This window comes from Choloepus didactylus, chromosome 9 (assembly GCF_015220235.1).
Source record: "Choloepus didactylus isolate mChoDid1 chromosome 9, mChoDid1.pri, whole genome shotgun sequence".
NCBI lineage: Eukaryota > Metazoa > Chordata > Mammalia > Pilosa > Megalonychidae > Choloepus > Choloepus didactylus.
In genome coordinates, this window is record NC_051315.1 from 50,871,132 (window position 1) to 50,889,962 (window position 18,831).

General features: G+C 34.7%; 1 protein-coding gene across 1 annotated transcript in view; it reads right to left on the reverse strand.

Moving 5' to 3' along the window:
* KCNH7 (potassium voltage-gated channel subfamily H member 7) overlaps nt 1-18,831 on the reverse strand; it is a 527,676-nt gene that overhangs the window by 44,020 nt on the left and 464,825 nt on the right. Inside the window, exons 8-9 of the mRNA XM_037848865.1 lie at nt 13,291-13,690; nt 8,869-9,068 (exon numbers count right to left, since the gene is read on the reverse strand). Of these exons, the coding sequence (XP_037704793.1) occupies nt 8,869-9,068; nt 13,291-13,690 (600 nt within the window). The remainder of the gene's footprint in view (nt 1-8,868; nt 9,069-13,290; nt 13,691-18,831) is intronic.

Sequence of the window (18,831 nt, forward strand, 5' to 3'; positions counted from 1 at the left end):
TGTTTTTAGCAGGTGTATCTGGTCTAAGCTGCTTATGTAAAAAAAATTCATCAACATATTTACAGCACATGGCTTTCTGTAAAATGTCATGTAAGCTATGTGAACTATGAGTATAAAATATAGATTTTTAATGACCTACAGAGTTTTTCTCTGCTTAAGTATTATGTCATCACATACATCTCAGGGACCTCCTAAGTTAAATCTGAGCCAGAACATGTGCTAATATGAGAAGGAAGGATCTCATTGCTTAGCTCATGCCTCATGATTACAGATATACTAAATTATTAGCAAATTTTCAAATGGTTATAATTTCTGCTTCACATGTGTCTGATTTGACAACCTGATCTTTGGGTTATCTCAAAAGCCCAACATGGTGTTTACTATAATTGAATTAAAAGTAATATATTTTATATGAAAGAGTAAATACTCCTAATTAGCCCAGAAAAATAAGAAAAACAAGATTAGTAAGTGTTGACCTACCTTATCAGATATTAAAGCATAATTTAAATTCACTTAGTGAAAATCATTATTATAGTGCCATAGGAATGGACAAATAGAGCAGACTTCAGAGTCTGGATATATATCCCAATTGTAGCTGAAATTTTATTGTTTGACTAGGGTGGTATTTCAATTCAATGATTCATTTAATAAATTCTTCCAATACTACCTTCTAAGAAAATAATTTGCAAAAATACATTTCAGACAGCTTTTGGAATTTTCATTCTAATCATATAACAAAACTTAAAAGAAAATATAGGAAACAAGCTGTGTGATCCAGAGACTAGGTGGAACCTAAGGAAAGTTGATCAATTAGACCATATTTTTTACAAAAAGCAACTTCTGTATCCAAAAGATACCCTAAATAAAACCAACATATCGAATAGCGTATAGGAACAAATTTCAATAAAGGGTAAAGATAAAGCACTAATATCTATAATTTACAAAGAATTCTTATAAAATGATAAGAAAAACAAAAATATGTAAAAATGCTATGAACAGGTAATTCATAGAAGAAAAAAATCCAAATGATCACTACATATATGTGAAAAGGATGCTCAAACTCAGTACTAGTTAGGGAAATCAACTCCACAAGTTCTCATATATCCATTAGATGGGCAAAAGTTAAAAAGAATGGTAACACTCACTGTTAGTAAAGGGTGGGGAAAGTACCAATATCGCTGGTAGAAATGAAAATTGTTTCAACACTTTAGGATGCAATTTCATAATAGCTACTACATTTTAAAATTTTTTAAAAGTTGCATTAAGAACCCCTTGTAAACTAGCACCTGTTTTATGATTTCATATATATAAAATGTGTACAAGAACACTTATGTGTGTGTGTATGTGACTCATGCACCAACAGAGAAGACGGCTCCTAATTTGCAAAGATTATCATCAGGTTATGATAAGTCTATGACCTGAGGGATATATATATATATAAATGTATTGATTTAAATCTACTTAATGCCATTCTTATATTTAAGAACGATGAGGATACCATAGTCCTTTTCTCTTGTTGGGTGCAATGGAATGCTTCCCTTGCTTTTTTCTTGATTCTGAACATTATCCAATCACCTTCTATATATCTTTATCCCGGGATTGTCTCCATCTCTTATTGTCAAGATTGTCTCTCTCTCCATCTCAAGAACATCTCTGATTATTTTACTCTAGCCCAATCTATGTGTTTTCATTTCTTTTACCTGTCCTGCTTGTGAAAATCTGCACCATTTAGCATTGTGGCATCATACCTCCCTCTGTTCTTTGGATATCCAATCAACGGGAATTGCTTTATTACAATGTTCTGACCTTACGGCTGGTGCAACCTGATGTTAAATTAGAAAAGTTCATAGGTAAAGCAGATAAAATTAGATAAGAAGAGTAGCTGGAGAGTTAGACTCCAGCCTAAGCCCACATGTTGAAAAACACTATTAAGGCCCCCTTTCTATGCCTCCACACATTGTCTTTGTGAGTCACAGCACAGAACTAGGGGATGGCTAGAGATGGACCTCCAGAATTCAAATAACGTAATTATACCTATGTGGAGTGAGCTTTGCCTTTCTTCCCACGATGGTTAGGCATTGATAACCACAGATATGCTTCACTCTGTAGAGCATGCTGATCTAAAAAGATTACTATAGAGAGGGCAACATTTAAATTACAGAATATGTGAATGATTTAGCATAACTCTGGACTGTTAAAAATGTGTCACTAGAGGTGGCAGACGCCCATGCGAGGAAGACTCATGTCAGATAGTCTTGGAGGTGAGTGTAGAGTTCTGCTGACGGCAACCCCTGGTCAGTAGGAGCCCCAGATGCAAACTAAAATTGTTTATTTAGGTATATCTGGCATGAGGGATGTAATGATTATGCATTTTTCCCACCCACACTCAACCACATGGATAGCAATATATCTAAACCAAGTCAAACAATTAAAATGTATCTAAATTTCCAGAGCTTCTGCTGCCTTAAGGCTACATGAGAGATTATGCTGAATAAACCACTTCTGCTTATTTCAACCTTTTAAAAAAAATGATAAAAAATTCTGACATATTGGGTTTAACATTTACATATCCATTTACAATATAAATTTCCAGTCCACTGGGAATGTTTGAAACAATGTTTCCATTGAAGAAAATGTTGCATTTTTATTTTAGGGGAAATTGTGGATGATTTAGCTCAATTAAATTTGATTTGATAAATGCTGAGTTACTTTAGTATTTGAATTAAAAGAGAATTAAAAGCATATTTCCCGAGTGTATTTTTCAAAGGAAATTTGATGATTTCCCTCTATTTCTTTGTACTACTGGCTTAAGCTGTACTGCTTATTAATTGGTTAATAAGTAATTGCTTATTAAATGCTTAATTATTGGTTAAGATGAATTGGGTTTAATTCCTCCTGTACTCCTACCACTCCAAAAAAGTATTTTGAAACACATCACACCTTTCAGCATAAGAAATTGGACTCTAGAGTCCTGCTCAAATGGTACTATTATATTAAGGAGTTAAAAATACAAATTGAGAGATCATTTGCACCTACCTATTACTGTAAAAGAACAAAATTATTAATAAATAGAGAAACCAAACACAGAACTATGTGCATTGCCTCAGTGTGGCATTTCACAATCAGTGTTTATTCTGAGTAAAGCCTAGGCCATGGTATCTTTATTTCTTTCAGCTCAGGAAATGTGAAAGGTCAGATTCTACCATTGATGAATGAATTAGCTTTGTAAGAAGGAGCATGATTCTGGTTGTAAATAAGTCCTTCTTGATGGCTGAAGATGAATGTGAAGTGACCATCATCACCTGTGAAAGATAACTGAGCAGGTCCCATTTGTGACCTGAAAATATCAAATGCCTGTCTTAAGTTTGATATTATTCATGTCAGGAGCTTTCAGATGGCAGTTACAGTTCTCTGTGGTATTTCTAAGAGTGTTAGGGTAAATTGCTTTGGTAGGAAATAGGAAGGGCATGTGAAACTTGCCCTTTCTTAAATACCTGTTGTACAGGTGTTGGTTGCAGTAGGCTATCAGGGGTGACAAGGTTGTGACCAACTGCCTGCCAGTGCAAAATTGTACTACCTACCCAGTTTCTTCAGAGCAAGGCAATAACCTAATCAAACATGCAGATGAAAATATCTCTTAAAGTGCATTGTGGAAATCTATAATTTTAATGCAACTCCTACCTAAAAACTAGGCATTTCTTCATGGAAAATCAAAAGGTGTCACCACCCTGTGGGTCATCATTTAAATGAAGTTTTTTTTTTCCCCAATCTGCATGCCCCCTTTTAAATGTGTGGACTGACTTGTCAAGGTGTTTGGATTTGGGGCGGGGGAGATGCTATTTACTCAATGTTTTTTCATTGACCACATTTATCTACTTCAGTACAAAAAGCATCATTTTAAAAAGGTAAGGAGGGATAAAAATGATATGGTAAAAATAGCCATGCTATTTTGTAAGCTTGGCTTTGACATTTCTGATGACATTTAATGCCATAAGGATCATTTTTATCTGAATTGCTAACTGAAAGAGCTCATCATTATATTTTGAGCAGCATAGATCTGAATGTGTAGGTTTGCCAGTGATGATGTAATTTAAATAAATGGAGAGAATGGGCATAAAGTGTTTGATGGAGTTGAGTTAGATCATGGATGTAGAAATAAGGTTAGTGCTAGTAGCAGAGGCTGCTCTGATGAACCAGAAAACAGTTGTGGAAGTAAAGAAAATAAGATATTCATGAAAATGCTCCTTAGAAATCATATCTGCTCCTAGAAATAAGAATTTCTATTGAAGAATATCATTCTTTATTATTCTTTTTTCCATTTTCATTGGCTTTGTTCATCAGATCCATTAAACTTATATGCTTTTCCCCTCAAAGTCCACTTCAGTTTTAAGTATTTTTAGCCTATTTGGGTGACTCAATTGAAACTTCCAAGGTATCTGTTCCAGTACTTCTCACCATCTTTAACTCCACTCCTATCCTATATCTCTTCCTTTCTGAGGAATTAATCTAGTCTCTTTCTGATCAAGGAAACTGGGCCAAAGATTGGAAGTGCCATCCAATTTTCTCCTTTACTCCTCAAAGTCAGTGGCTTCACTGTCACTCTTTTCTTCCTTGCCTGCCTTTAAGGAAAACTTGACTATCCATCCTGCTGAAGAGTTTATCCCTCTTCCTAGACTCTTATCCCAACTCTTTTCTATATCTGTCTTCTAGAACCCAGGCTAAAAAAGTACTCAGTTGTTCCCTTTTCTTCCTAAAATAAATTGAAGTGGTTTCTGGATTACCCACCTTAATTCTGCCTTGTACTCTCCCCCAGTGCCTCTACTTCTGCCACTGCCTTTACCTGAAATGGTCTCCTTTCGTTCTCTTATGTCAAAACTCCTGGCCACCCCCCACACCAGTGGTTTCTGACTGGTGTTCCATGTAGGAGCAGATGTTCCATAAAGAAGACTCAGAGACCACCGCAGCGAAGGCCGGGGGTGGGGGAGCAGGAGGGGGCAGGCAAGCAGCAGAAAGGTTGTAATTTCCATCCTCAACCAGAAAAGCTTCCATAATAACTGTTTTACATATTTAGAATATTTTAATTCTCATGCTTTAAAAATATTTGAAAATGACTGGCTTAAACAAAGTGCAGAAAGGTTAAGTGACTTGTCCAACATTGGTGGCGGATTGAGAGCTAGTGCTTGTGTCTTCTGAATCTCTATTCTGCATTTTTTTTTCTATTAGCCAGGCACTACTCGAGAAGAGGGGGCATTTTCAGATAAGGAATGAAATTTTCCATTAAAGGGTTGTAAAAGCTCTTCTTCCATGCCAATGTACAGTATTAAACTATGGACTGGTTTCTGTCCCAAATGGTTTATCTCCCACCATCCAGAATGAAATGTACGTCAGGGTTATTGGAGCCCTTCTCCATTCATGCCAGGCTCTTTGTGTGAGGAAACTTGATTCTACATTGACATGGAAGATGATTTTCCATTCTTGGTGATTCTGCAACTAGAATCAATGCCAGCTATCCTTAGAAGGTTTCAAACTGTCTCAGAAGTCAGCTTTGGTTTAGGGAAATTATTTTTCTGAGTATTAGAGATGCTTTCAGTCCTAATCTGAGTAAGCCTCTCTTTATTCCTAACCAGTTAAATTTACGGGGGTGGGAAGGAAAGGGTTCTTCAGAATTGACATGTAGATATCTTTCCAGTAATTTTATTATTCATAAGACTGAAATCAGACTCAAAAGAACACTTTCCTTTCACTGGCTGTTTGCTTTTGTAGTATGAATCATTTGGTTCATCTGAAAAGGAGTCCATAAGTGTTTCCAGGATGCTTTCAGTTTTGGACTGTTCTGGCAATAACTTTTTCACAAAAACCAAAAGATGGAGGGAATAAGCAGTATGGCTGCATTTTTTAAAGGTCAATTGTATTCTTTTTTTCTCCCCCTTTTATCTATGTATGATCTAACAATTTAATATTTTGAGTCATGAAAAATAATTTTAGGTCAATTAATACTTGTGATTGGACACTGTACGTCATTTGGACATGGTCTAATAGTAAAAGTAAAAATGACCTTCTGAAATGTTTCATGAGAAATTATAATTAATGTTATACTTAAATGAAATAACATGGAATGCAAATACAACAGTTTGATGTCTTTGTATGTATCACAATGCATACATTAAATCACTTTAAGCCATTCTTTAATTACAGTTTAGTTAATAAACTAGCAAGACCCAGGGATTTTAACAATCTACTTTGATTTTTTTTTAACCTCTCGATAATATAAGGGTGTGGTTGTTTTTCTCTGATCAGCTTTGTTTTGCACAGCATACTTAATAAGCAGGCATTTTCCATTTGCCAAGTTTGCCGAGTTATCTTGCACTTTGATTTTTACTCACTTTGTAGTCACAAGATGAGAAATGTAGACACTGTGAACTAACAAGAAGTTCGTGCAAAGTCAAGCTCTCAAAACCACATGCAAAACTCAGCAGCACATGGTTTAGAGCTCACACACTCCAGGATCATGTAACACAGGCATGCAGATGAGAGGAAAAAAAGCACCTATATCATGAAAATAGAGGATCATGAAAGAGAGTGACATTTTCTTTATGACAATTCTCTAATGCAAACCGTATACCCAAACCCTTATCAGAGTGGGGGTAGGGGCCAAGTAGTGAATTTTTATGGGAGTGGGAAACTACATATAAATATTGCTGGAGGTCAAGCTGTTGTTAAAATTAAGGGTTTCTGTTCTGTACTTGGCCTCCTTCAGGTTATCTCCCCCAGATTCTTACTTTGTGTTTCCTTCACTACATCATGCAAAAGAAGATCAGAACTAACAGTGGAAATCATTTAACAAGCTCTAAACCTAACAGATAACAAGGGTGTTCTCCACAATTTACACGAGAATTAAATTGGATATAAATACCTCCTGTTCTTACCGGTGGGTGTTGTGATTCCATGTATTAAGGTGTGAAGCAGACAGGAAAGAGATAAATCTTTCATAAGTACATTGTAAATAGGCAAGTGGTATATAAACCATATTTATAGGTAATAGAGGCACACAATAAAAGGTAAGTAATTGTCACAAAATAGACTTTTTATCACAAAAAATGGTCACAAAACTAGAGTTATATGGAGAGAGGAGGTACAATAAATGATTGTTGTTTTATTACTGTTTTTGAAATAATCTGGCAATATGGAACAACACAATTGGGTGACATGTTTTGATTAAAAATCCTTGTCACTGCTTCAGCCAACCCAACTTTAGAGATTACCCAATAGTTTCTGAATGCTGAAATTCTTTGTTAACAATTCTTTGCAATCAGTCTCTGCAACCAAATGGCAAGGTCAAAAGAATGTAAGTAATTCTCCTAATAGTAAAAAGTCCTCTTTGGACCGTGGTAATATTATTACTTGTGTTGATTTGTGAGCAGTGATTGATAAAGGAGGGAAAGATTACAATAAAGTGCTCGTTGATGTCGAATTTGCTTAAAAGGTATTTGCTTAAAAGGTATTTGTAGGCACTCTTTCTCGTGAGACTAAAGTCTTCCTTTTTTGAGATCAATTTATCAAATGAATTTTTCACAAGAAGCTTTGAGATCATTGGAAATAACTCTTGGAATTCAGTTATAGTTTTATATGAAATGTATTCATGGATTAGCTCTTCAAATTTTTTTATAATGGCATATCTTTAATACTGATTCAAATAAATCACAGACAGCTCTGATAAACATATCCATATATTAATATGTCTTTTGAGTTAGGTAATATTTACAATGCTTTCTGCACTCTGCTAATTGTGAACTTTGCTTTCTGTTAGAATGTTACTAACAAAAAATTATCAATTACTTTCAAAGATTATCACTCTAAATTGTACAGGGTCACTTATGCAAAACTTGTGTTATGCTATTGATGTCTTGAAACGTGATTTTACTTTCTGAAGAATTCTTAGAAACAGTGCTCCTGCCCAGTGGAGTTGCCAGAGGGGAGGGCATCATATTTTTAATCATTTTATTATATCTCTATGATATGCCATGGAATTTGGATTTTTCAAATAATTTATCTTTAGCAATCAGTCTCTGCAACCAAACGGCAAGGTCAAAAGAATGTAAGTAATTCTCCTAATAGTAAAAAGACCTCTTTGGACCGTGGTAATATTATTAATTGTGTTGATCTGTGAGCAGTGATTGATAAAGGAGGGAAAGATTACAATAAAGTGCTTGTTGATGTCGCATTTGCTTAAAAGGTATGAAGGAAACCATATTTCCCCCTTGAAAGGAAAGATGCATTAACCAGGTACAGTAAATGGGCACATAGTTAATTGTTTACAATAGAGAAAAAATGTCCTTAAAAGAGGCATGAAACTTCGTATCGTAAAACGCTTACAACATACTTCAATTCCCTAACTGCTACCACAAATCCTGAAAACATTCTATCTTTTAAAGAGTGTTAAGCTTGGTTTTCATCAATATTAAAAATGATATCAGCTTGGGGGCATCAGAGTTGTTAATGTTTACTTGCCAAATCTTAATGCCCATGGGTCCTTTTTTTTTTTTTTTGAGTGTTGGCAACTAGGCTAAGCAGTGAAAGCCCAAGTCCCAGCTAAAGCAATGAATGTCTCTAACTAGAAGTGGGAACTCTACCACACACAGTTATATCAGTTTGCATTACGTTATAATGCCTTTGCCACACAGTATAACTAGATATAGCACCATGCAATGCCATGAATTGAGAATGAGAGACTATCTCCAGGGGAGAAAATAAACATCTGAGAAAGGAAAACAAAAGCAAGGGGTTTAAAGCTGGTGAGATCGGCTTTTCTGTTTTGGCTATAGCTGTAATGCCTGTGGCACTTCAGTTGTGAAAAACAGAAACACATACCATGTTCATGTCAATGCCATTGGTGTAAGTCCATGCATGCTGGAAATATTCTTCAAGCCGTTGTCTCAGAGGGTTGGGAATTTGGTGAAAGCGGATGAACTCTTTTACTCGCAGCATTTGCATGTGGTACCTGGCAGTTCCCGAATATAGTCTTTGGATAATTGCAGATACATTCCCAAAAATGCTTGCATACATTAATGCTGGATTGGACCAAAAAAACACAAAGTTATGGAGGAAAACTGCACTTGGGCATATCATATCTTGTCAGAATCTCAGGTATGTAGATTTCAAGCATCTCAATACAGTTGTGATTATTTACCACTGCCCATGGGGAAAAAGGAGCTAAGCTAATACTATTTTAAATTTTATGCTTTTAATGATAAATCTGGAAAGAAAGTTATTCAGGTTCTATCCAAATTCACCATGGGTTCTAAATTAAAGTAAAAATTCAGATTGTTTACAATATCAACCTGTGGCCTGGGGTACTGACTAGAGGTAAAATACATTTAGAATAAACTGGTTCATTTGTAATTAAAAGGCATGTCATGGGGTTACCATAAATATGTTTTCTAGAAAAAAATTGCATGGAGCAAAAATATATTTCAGGGATTTTAAAACCAATATTTGAATTGGGGTTGAAATAATTATTTTTTTAATTGTGACATCACTGCTTCTCAGCCTTAAATCTAACCTTGCAATATTCAAAATCTATTATAATCCTAAGATTTTTTTGAATACTTTGGATTGTTAAGAAATAATAAATTGTTTTAAGGAACTCATCATAGTTTCCATACAGTGTTAATCTGTATACAATTTTAAATCTTAAAATTTATTTTTATATTTCTGCATGAGAAACAGATAGCTCTGGATTACAGTGTGAAAATAATTTTATTTTATAGAGAAAACTGGAATTCATTTTTGTTCTTTCATCTATAAGGAGAAACAGTTATGACATCCCTTGCTATACACGCAGTACTTGAGAATATTCTTATTACTAATTCCTGGGCTAAATCTTTATGATTTAAAATAAGCTCTTTCAGTATCTTCTCTTTTCCTTTTTGCATTTGTATTCAGTTTCTAATAATTCAAAAAAGAAATGCTATGCTCTGTACAGAAAGTCACATTGTGATGCATGGTCTGTGTATGGATATTTGGGAGTGTGCCGGAACCTTAGAAAGGAGGTAACATACATTTAAGTCAGTGGAAAGCACTATTCCAAGCAGGTGGGGGAAAAACAGCTTGAACAGTTTGATTAAACTATATTCAACCAATGCATATTTTTTCTCAAACACATTTTACAAACCATTATCCATATAAACCACCTAACCATTTTGAAAGTAGCTTTTGGCCAGATTCAGGCTGTTTTAAAATAATCTACCTTAATTGGAATTTGTATTCTGTTTTACCTTATCTCTGTCTCTTGGTTAGCACGATCTTTGTTTGCCATAGATACCTCATGTAAAAGAATGTCCTAGAGAAAGAAGTGGGCATTTGTTTCATCTGTTTAAGGGGACAAAAGTTGGGAAGACCTGTAATGAGGCTGAACTGGGACATGTGAGAGACCGTATTTCTTGGTAAGGTAGACAAGCTCCACAGGAAGAAGAGGAGAGCTTAATTTGAGTAAATGAATAGCTGATTAAGAAAGGAATTAGCAATACTTGCCTGAAACTGATTCCTGTGATCCAAGGAGATTTATGTGAGAAATATATTTTACCTTTCCCAAGTAATGTTGGAAATATTTATGTGTGCTCTTCTGTTCTTAGGAAATAGTTTAGTTAGTGTACATTAAGTTCACTTGATTCAATCAGAGGACATATAATCAATGCTAGTTATTTTAGCTAAACCACATAATTATACAAGGGAGAAGAGTTAGGAAACAATTATTTCATTTTTAATAAATACTATAGTTTTATGTTCATATTGCTGTCAAAACAAGCCAAAACTTCAGTTTGGTTCCTAAGTAGGTATTTTTCACTCATTGACCAGATGGTAAAATCTAGATTGTAAGTACAGTTGAATACATGACTGACCATTTGAAGTATTTCTCTTAGGAAATTCTATGTTGATGACTGTTTAAAATTAATCAAGACATGAATTTTTTTTTTCTATTTTTAAAGGAAGCAAATGAAGCTAAAGGCTGCAGGCTAAAGAGAAACACAAAATGATTATACTCTCTATACATTTAGTTAATGCCCATCAACTGGCATAAAATACTCAAAAATAAGTTTGCAGATTGTTTATGTATATAGGCATTTCTCTCCTCAACTTAATATTTTATTTAGCTTTCCATAATAGGGAGTTCTTAATTCATCAGAATGGTTTGCTTTAGGTTTAGGTATTATAGATATAAAATAGATTATGTCTTACAGCTTTCTTCAGCACAACATACCCAAAATCTGATATGTTAACTAACACATTTGGTTGGTCATTGGGTACTAGCTGAAACATGCTGACGGAACAAATACACTTTGCTTTTCTACCTATTACACAAATGTTAAAAAATTTGTAACTTAAAAAAATAAATTTCATTGAGGTGTTAACTTACAAATAATAAAATGCCTCCATTGTAAATAATGCCTCCATTATTTACAGATAATAAAATGCCCCCCTTTGCTCTCTGATCCATTCATTTCAGATGCTAGCAATCACTGATCTCCATTCTGTTCTTAAAGAGTAGTTTGTATTTTCTAGGATGTCATATAAATGGAATCAAAGTATGTACTGATTATATCTGAATTTTGCTCAGCATACTGTTTAGAGATTCATCCTGTTGTGTGTATCAGTAATTTGTTCTTTTTTTATTGATGAGTAAAATTCTATTTTATGGCAATGCCAGAGTTGGTTTGTCTCTTCTCCTGTTGATGGAAACTGGTTTCTAGTTTTTGGCTATTATGAATAAAACTGCGATGAACACTTACATACACACCTTTGCATGGACATATATTTTCATTTCCCTTAGTTAAACACCAAGAATGGAATGGCTGAGTTGTATGGTAAGTATATATTTAACTTCATAAGTAACTGCCAAATTGTTTCCTAAAGTGGCTGGATCATTTCACGTTTCCGCCAGCAATGTATGAGAGCACTGGTCATTCCACATTTCCGTATCGTTTTTAACATTTTGTACTGTCAGTCTTTTTAATTGTAGCTATTTTGGTGGATGTGAAGTGATACTGTGCTTTTAAAGTGTATTTCCCTGATGACTAATAACATATTTTTATGCACTTATTAGCCATCCATATCTTTTTTTTTTTTTTTGTCAAGTAACTTTTCAAATCTTTTGTTTCCTTTTAAACTTAAGTTGTTTGTTTTCCTAATCTGGAGTTGTGAGAGTTCTTGATGTATTTCTGGGTACAAGTCCTTTTTCAGATCTAAGTATTGAGAATATTTTCTTCCAATCTTTCATTTGCCTTTTCCTTTTCTTAACTGTTTCAAAGATCAGAAGTTACTAATTTTGATGAAATCCAATTTACCAATTTTTATTTTATGGTTCAGGATTGTTGTGTTCCATCTAAAAAATCTCTGTGTACTCCCAGGTTGCAAAGATTATCTCCTATTTAGATGAAATGGACAAATTCTTTGAATTACACGAATAACCCAAACTGAAACAAAATAATAGAAAATGTGAATAGCTCAATATTTATTAAATTGAACTCATAATTAAAACATTCCTACGAAACACTTTTGTAAAAGATCAAATTTGAACTTACACAACCTGCTGGATTGATAAATAAAATACACAGGACCTACTTTACCAAAAAATTATTCGTTGTTTATCCGAAATTCAGATTTAACTGGGTGTTCTGTATTTTCATTTGCTAAATCTCGCAACCCTAATACCTGATTTTACAACTTTCAAGAGAGCTACATTAATCAGTACAGTATGGTATTGGTGCAAGAGTAGACATGCAGTTCATGGAACAAAATAGAAAGCCAGAAATAGACCTACAAATAGATGGTCAATTCGTTTTTGACAAGGTGATTCAATGGGGAAAGAATAGTCTTTCCAACAAATGGTGCCAGCAAAACTAGGTATCTATATGACAAAAAAATGAACCTTAACAGCAACAAAACAAAGATCAAAGAACTAAGCATCAAAGCTTCATTAGTGCGAGGTTAGCATCCTCTCTCTGGGATGTCTACGGAATACCCCGGGTGTTCAGTGAGGGCTTTCCTGAATCCCAAGACAGACCTGCTTCACTCCAGTTTTACACCCGTGGTTTGCTGAGGTTCTGAAAGACCGTTGGTGTCTCTCCTTCACAGAGATAATCAGATTTGATAGAATATATAGCTCATATATGTAATCCAGCATCTCCACAATTTTCTATAATTTTCTCTTTGTCTTACTCTAGATGTTCTAGAGATAAAAAATTTTGTGGTGTTATTTTATTCTAATAGTTAACAAAAGAGAAATCTACTTACAGCCAATCAACATGACGCAAATCGAAAAGATTTTCTCTGAATTGGTGTTAGGGGACACATTCCCGAATCCTACGCTGGTTAAACTGCTGAAGGTAAAATAAAGTGCTGTGACGTATTTGTCTTTAATGGATGGTCCAGAACTTGAGTCACTCTCGTTGTAACGTTTCCCAATTTGCTGTCCTAAGGAATCCAACCATCCGATTTTGTCAGTCAGGTATGGCCTTTCAACATTACCAATCGCATACCAAATGCAAGCCAGCCAGTGAGCAATCAGGGCAAAAATGCACATTAAGAGCATTAGAACAGCAGCGCCATATTCTGAGTATCGATCAAGTTTCCTGGCCACTCTCACAAGACGAAGGAGTCGAGCTGTCTTCAGAAGACCAATTAACGTTGTTGTCTGTGGAAATAAACATGAATGATCAGAAACCGTTGGTAAACAGTTCAATATGTTCCCGTGAAGCAAAGTAGGCAGAATCAGGTTAAAACAATGCAAAAAAGACATTTCTTTTTTAAGATTCTACTCCTGATTGGAAAATACTTTGCAAGCATGTGGTAAATTAATTTAATATCTTGGCATTTAAGAACCATGGGCCAGAAGATCTGTCTTATTTTATGCTCTAACCAAGTGCCTTGCACATAATAGGTGTTCAATAAATCATTTATTCCCCCAAAATTCCTACTAAGTGCCACATAGCAAGTGCAACACTGGGATTATAGTGTTAAACAAACAAGGTGTCTTTTCTAATAGAGAGAGTTGTCTTCTCTAAAGAAGAGAAACAAGGTTCATTTTCTAATGGGGAGAGAGGTTTTTAAAACAAACAATAATAAGATAATTTCAGTAGTGAAAAGAACAATGTTGATAATAAAACAGATTAATATGATGAAGCGTGTATGGGGATGTGGCTTGGAGTGGGGCACCATGTTAGAATGGAAGGTCAAGGAAGACCTTGCTGAGGAGCTGACAAGAGTTGAGAGAGCTGAATAATAAGATGGGGCTGGTCAAGCCTCAGCTGTGGGAACACTTATTGGAAGACTGTATGCATGTATTAGGCACTACATTTAAATGCAATTTTTCTTTTTTCTTCCTAAATTTCCTACATTGATTAAATTGTTTCTTGATATCCCAATGATATTGTAATTGTATTGTAGCTTTCGGGTGTGACTTGTATAACTAATTGCATGATTATTACTGACCAGGTATCTAATGATAGGACACTTCATATAATAACAGGATACTTAATTGGTTGTTTGGACTCGAAATCTGATAAGTACAAATTACGAGTTCATTTTTTAGGTTCCTTAAATAATGTCAACTCTAAGTACTATATAATTCACAAGGGCATATAATTATTCCATAGTTACATGGTGTTTACCAATCAATTATTGAGTCATTTTATCTGTTCACTGTCGGTGCTTATTTCACAAAGTACATCCAACTGGGTTAAGAATAGATATCTTAATTAAAGAAATAACACATGGCATAGCTATCACCCCATATTGATTAATATTGATTGGCGAAAAGAGAGCACTAAAAATCAAGAAAAACCTTTTCATTAAAATGCTATCATATGTATTCTAGTTTTCTTTCCCCTTGTGCGCCACAGTCATCACAGGGGAAGGGGAGATCCCTCAGTGTCCCCTGAAATTTTTCCAGTTAGTATTGGAACCTTCTGGAGGTTAGAGGAGCTTTTAGGAATTGAAATGTGTTTGTTGCAACTGGACTCCATTTTATAAGGCGAGTCTTCTCTGTTTACAATGCTGAATTATTATTCTCAGACTAAAATGAAGGAGATTGTTTTTCACAGATTTAAAATCTTCTCAGTGAATGAATGGAGAGTTTGAGTTAGTGTTGGGTGATTCCCTGGGAGAAAACTCAGCTTTTCATTATTTGTCGCATCAGTAGTTTTAGCCTACCACTTATGTGTAGGGACTTTGGAACAGACAAACTTGTTTTAGAATTCTGCTTCCATACCAGTATGTGACCTTGAACAAGTTATTTATTTAATCTCTAAGCTTCAGTTTCTTCATCTGTAAAACGGGAATAAAAATGCCTACCTTACAGGGCTGTTAATAATACCCAGTAAATGGTAGCTTTTCATGTTTTTATTTGAAGGTTCCATATGTTCTTGTTCCATTAGTAGCAGGAACTTGATATTGTGGGGTTGATAGACATTCCACACTTTCCATATACACAATTGAGATCTCTGGAATCCTAACTGGAGAGCTTTCACAATGGCCTGGAAGTCCCATCAGGAAACAGCAGGGACTTTGAAAGACAAGATTTTTTTAATTTAGGAGCACTAACTGCTCAGACTGATAACTGAAATCACCCTGCTTCAATATCTTACTATTTCTACACTTCACACCTCAAGTTCATGTGTTTATTTTCCTTCTTCTTTCTGCTACCTATTTACTTGTGTTGAGAATTCAAAAATATTTGAGGATTATTGTTCTATTATTTGGATCAAAATTTCTCTCTGAACCCACAAATAAATGAAATAGAATGAAAATTCTCTAGGCATTTGGTTAATGAACTAAAATGCTTCAAAACAAATGAGTACACAACTGTAACATATTGTGACAATAAGTTCTAATGACTCTTCAGGCTTGAAGATAGTGAAGCAAAAAAGATATTACAATGAGAAAAGGAATCAAATCCACTGTGAATGCCACCTTCCTTTCTGCCCTCCCCTCAAATAAACCTCTGATGTTCCTTCTAGGATTACATTAAAATAAAATAAAACCTAGATGGCAGAAAGTTTATACTCAGCAGATAAAGCAATGTAAAACCTATAACACATAAGTGACAACTTTCCTAAAGAAAAAAGGTTAAGAAAAATGGTTCAGGATGAAATCTCAACCAAATTGCTATTATTCATACAAAATAATTACAGAGGTAATGAGAGGAAGAGAAAGAGACTGAGAGACAGCCAAAGTGAGAGAGAGGGAGAAGAGGCTAAGCAGTTGTTTTATCTCAGTTGTATTACAAGGATGAGTGAATTTTTTTTTAATTCCGTTTTACTGAGATATGTTCATATATCATACAATCAAGGGATCAGTGAAATTTGACTTCAACAGTCAGTACCATCTTGGTGTTAGTCTGCAATGTGGGCCCAAGTGCAACTACTTGTGCTAGTTGGACAGGGTTACAAATGTGTTTCGCTTATTTCTTTCGTTATCAGGTTGGTGCTAACATGTCTGGGCATTCTTTGTTAGCTGTAGTTGTGTACAGCATGGCACTTAGCATGGAAATAGCTCTTTTCTTCTTCAGGACTTTAAACGTCTCTTTAAACACTTACTGTGTCTTGCCCCAGTTTACAGAATAGAGAGAACTGATTGTACCAATATCTCACAGAGAGTGGACTAAAGAATTACGAGTCTCTTGCTGATTCTTTGGGAATCATTAGTCCCCATTATTTAGTTCAGTGGGTTATCTTTGTATTACCTACAGATGAAAAAGGGGACCAACAACTACCATATAATTTGATTGTGTTAACATCAGCATTTGACTGAGTAGAATTGTTTTCAGGATGCATGATTTATCTTGCAGCATATATAATTTCATGGTAATATATGGCCATACTATTATGGAAACCTATTTTTGTGGTTTCTGATTTTTAAAAATATCATAAATGAAATTATTCACAAAACTATTCAAAACAATTTTTAAAGGAGTTCAGTAAAGATGAAGAATTCTTTTCCTAAATGTCATTTCTTGAGGTTTTCACTGGTGGTAGAAAAATATTATCTGCTTATTGTTGCTTTTTGTAGAAACTAAAAAAAAAAAGTGTAAAACTCACAAGATGGTAAAGTCTGATTATTATTACGAAATACAAAGATATAGTGGTAATAAATAAGGTATAAAAAGAGGTGAGCCATGGGACATGACTCCCAGAGGAATGAATCTCCCCTGCGATGTGGGACGTGACTCCCAGGAATGAGCCTGGCCCTGGCAGTGAGAGATTGAAAATGCCTACTTGACCGAAAGGGGAAAAGGAAAGGTAACAAAATAAGGTTACAGTGGCTAAGAGATCTCAAATAGAGCTGAGAGGCTATCCTGGAGGTTTCTCTTCTGCAATCCCCAGCTAGATATCCCAAATAGCCACAGTATGCCATGCCCTTACCAAAAGTAGTCCCGAAATACCTAGGTCCCTATCTGAGATTCTATAAAAGATTTACTCACTAAGTTTTATCTCTCAGAAACTTAAATCCACCAGAGTGTTCCTATGCCAGACAAGTCCTAAAACCCAGAGGCAATAGCCTCTTTAAGAACAACAATCAGATGCCACCCTCTTCCCCATAATGTCAACACCCCCTTTCAGTATGCACAAATTAGGGTGGTCACTGCCTAGACACCCCGAAGATCGAGAACGTGAATAAACAAGAGGAAGGGGTAGCAACAGACAAAATAAGATTTAACAAAGGATTACAAATACTGAAATTTTATATAAGTAAATAAATATATATATACGTATTTTAGATGCTAGGGTATCAGAATAGCTAGAAGAAAATAACTGAAATGGTGGAACTGTAACCTATAACGTTCTTTGAAATTTGCTCTATAGCTATTCATTGAATTGTGCTTTGAAAGTCTTCATCTTTCTGTATATATCCTATAATTCACCGTAAGGAAAGAACTAAAACTGTGGAACTGCAACACATAACATTTTTTGAAGTTACCTATATAACTACTTGTTGAGCTGTATTTTGAAAGTTAACAACTTTCTGTATATATGTTATATTTTAAAATAATGGAAATAACTGAAATTGTGGAACTGTAATCCATAACATTCTTTGAAATTTGCTAAGTACTTGTTAAATCATACTTTGAAAGTTATCGGTGTTATGTACATATGTTAGAGTTCACAATGAAAGTGCATAAAAATTTAAATACACATAAAAAAGATTAGTGGTTGCTTTAGAGTTTACACTATACATATTTAACAAACCTAAGTCTAGCTTCAATCTACCTGCTCCACGTCTACTGCAGGTACCTAATGGAGTATTCCCAAATCATTTATCATGTCCATGGTAAGACTGTTGTCATTCATTTCACTTATCCATAATAAATATTCTGCAAATACTTTGTTAATATTATTACTTAAAACAGTTATCTTTTACTTCAGTTAAGGATTTAAAAAAGTGAAAGATCAAAAAAAAAAAAAAAAAAAAGAAAAGAAAAGAGGTGAGGCCTGTTGCAGCAGACCTAAGCAAGGTATATTGTTTCCAGTGCTGCCCCTGCACTACAGTACAAAGGAGGCATATGAACTCCAAGAGGTCAAATCAAGTCCCTACCTTACAAGCACCCGCACCATCTTGGAACTCAACTCCTTTATTGTGACTGAATGATATTTCAAAGTTTTTTTGCCAGAATGTCACAGTAATGTAAGACTACTTATTTAAGACTTTGATTTTTAATGGCTTTTGTCAGGATTGGCTTTTTATGTAAAATGATTCTTCCTCCGGAAATTCAATTATGTCATATTTCTGGGAGGCTGATGAATCTCATCCAATTTTAAAGGTTTTTAAAAAAAGTGA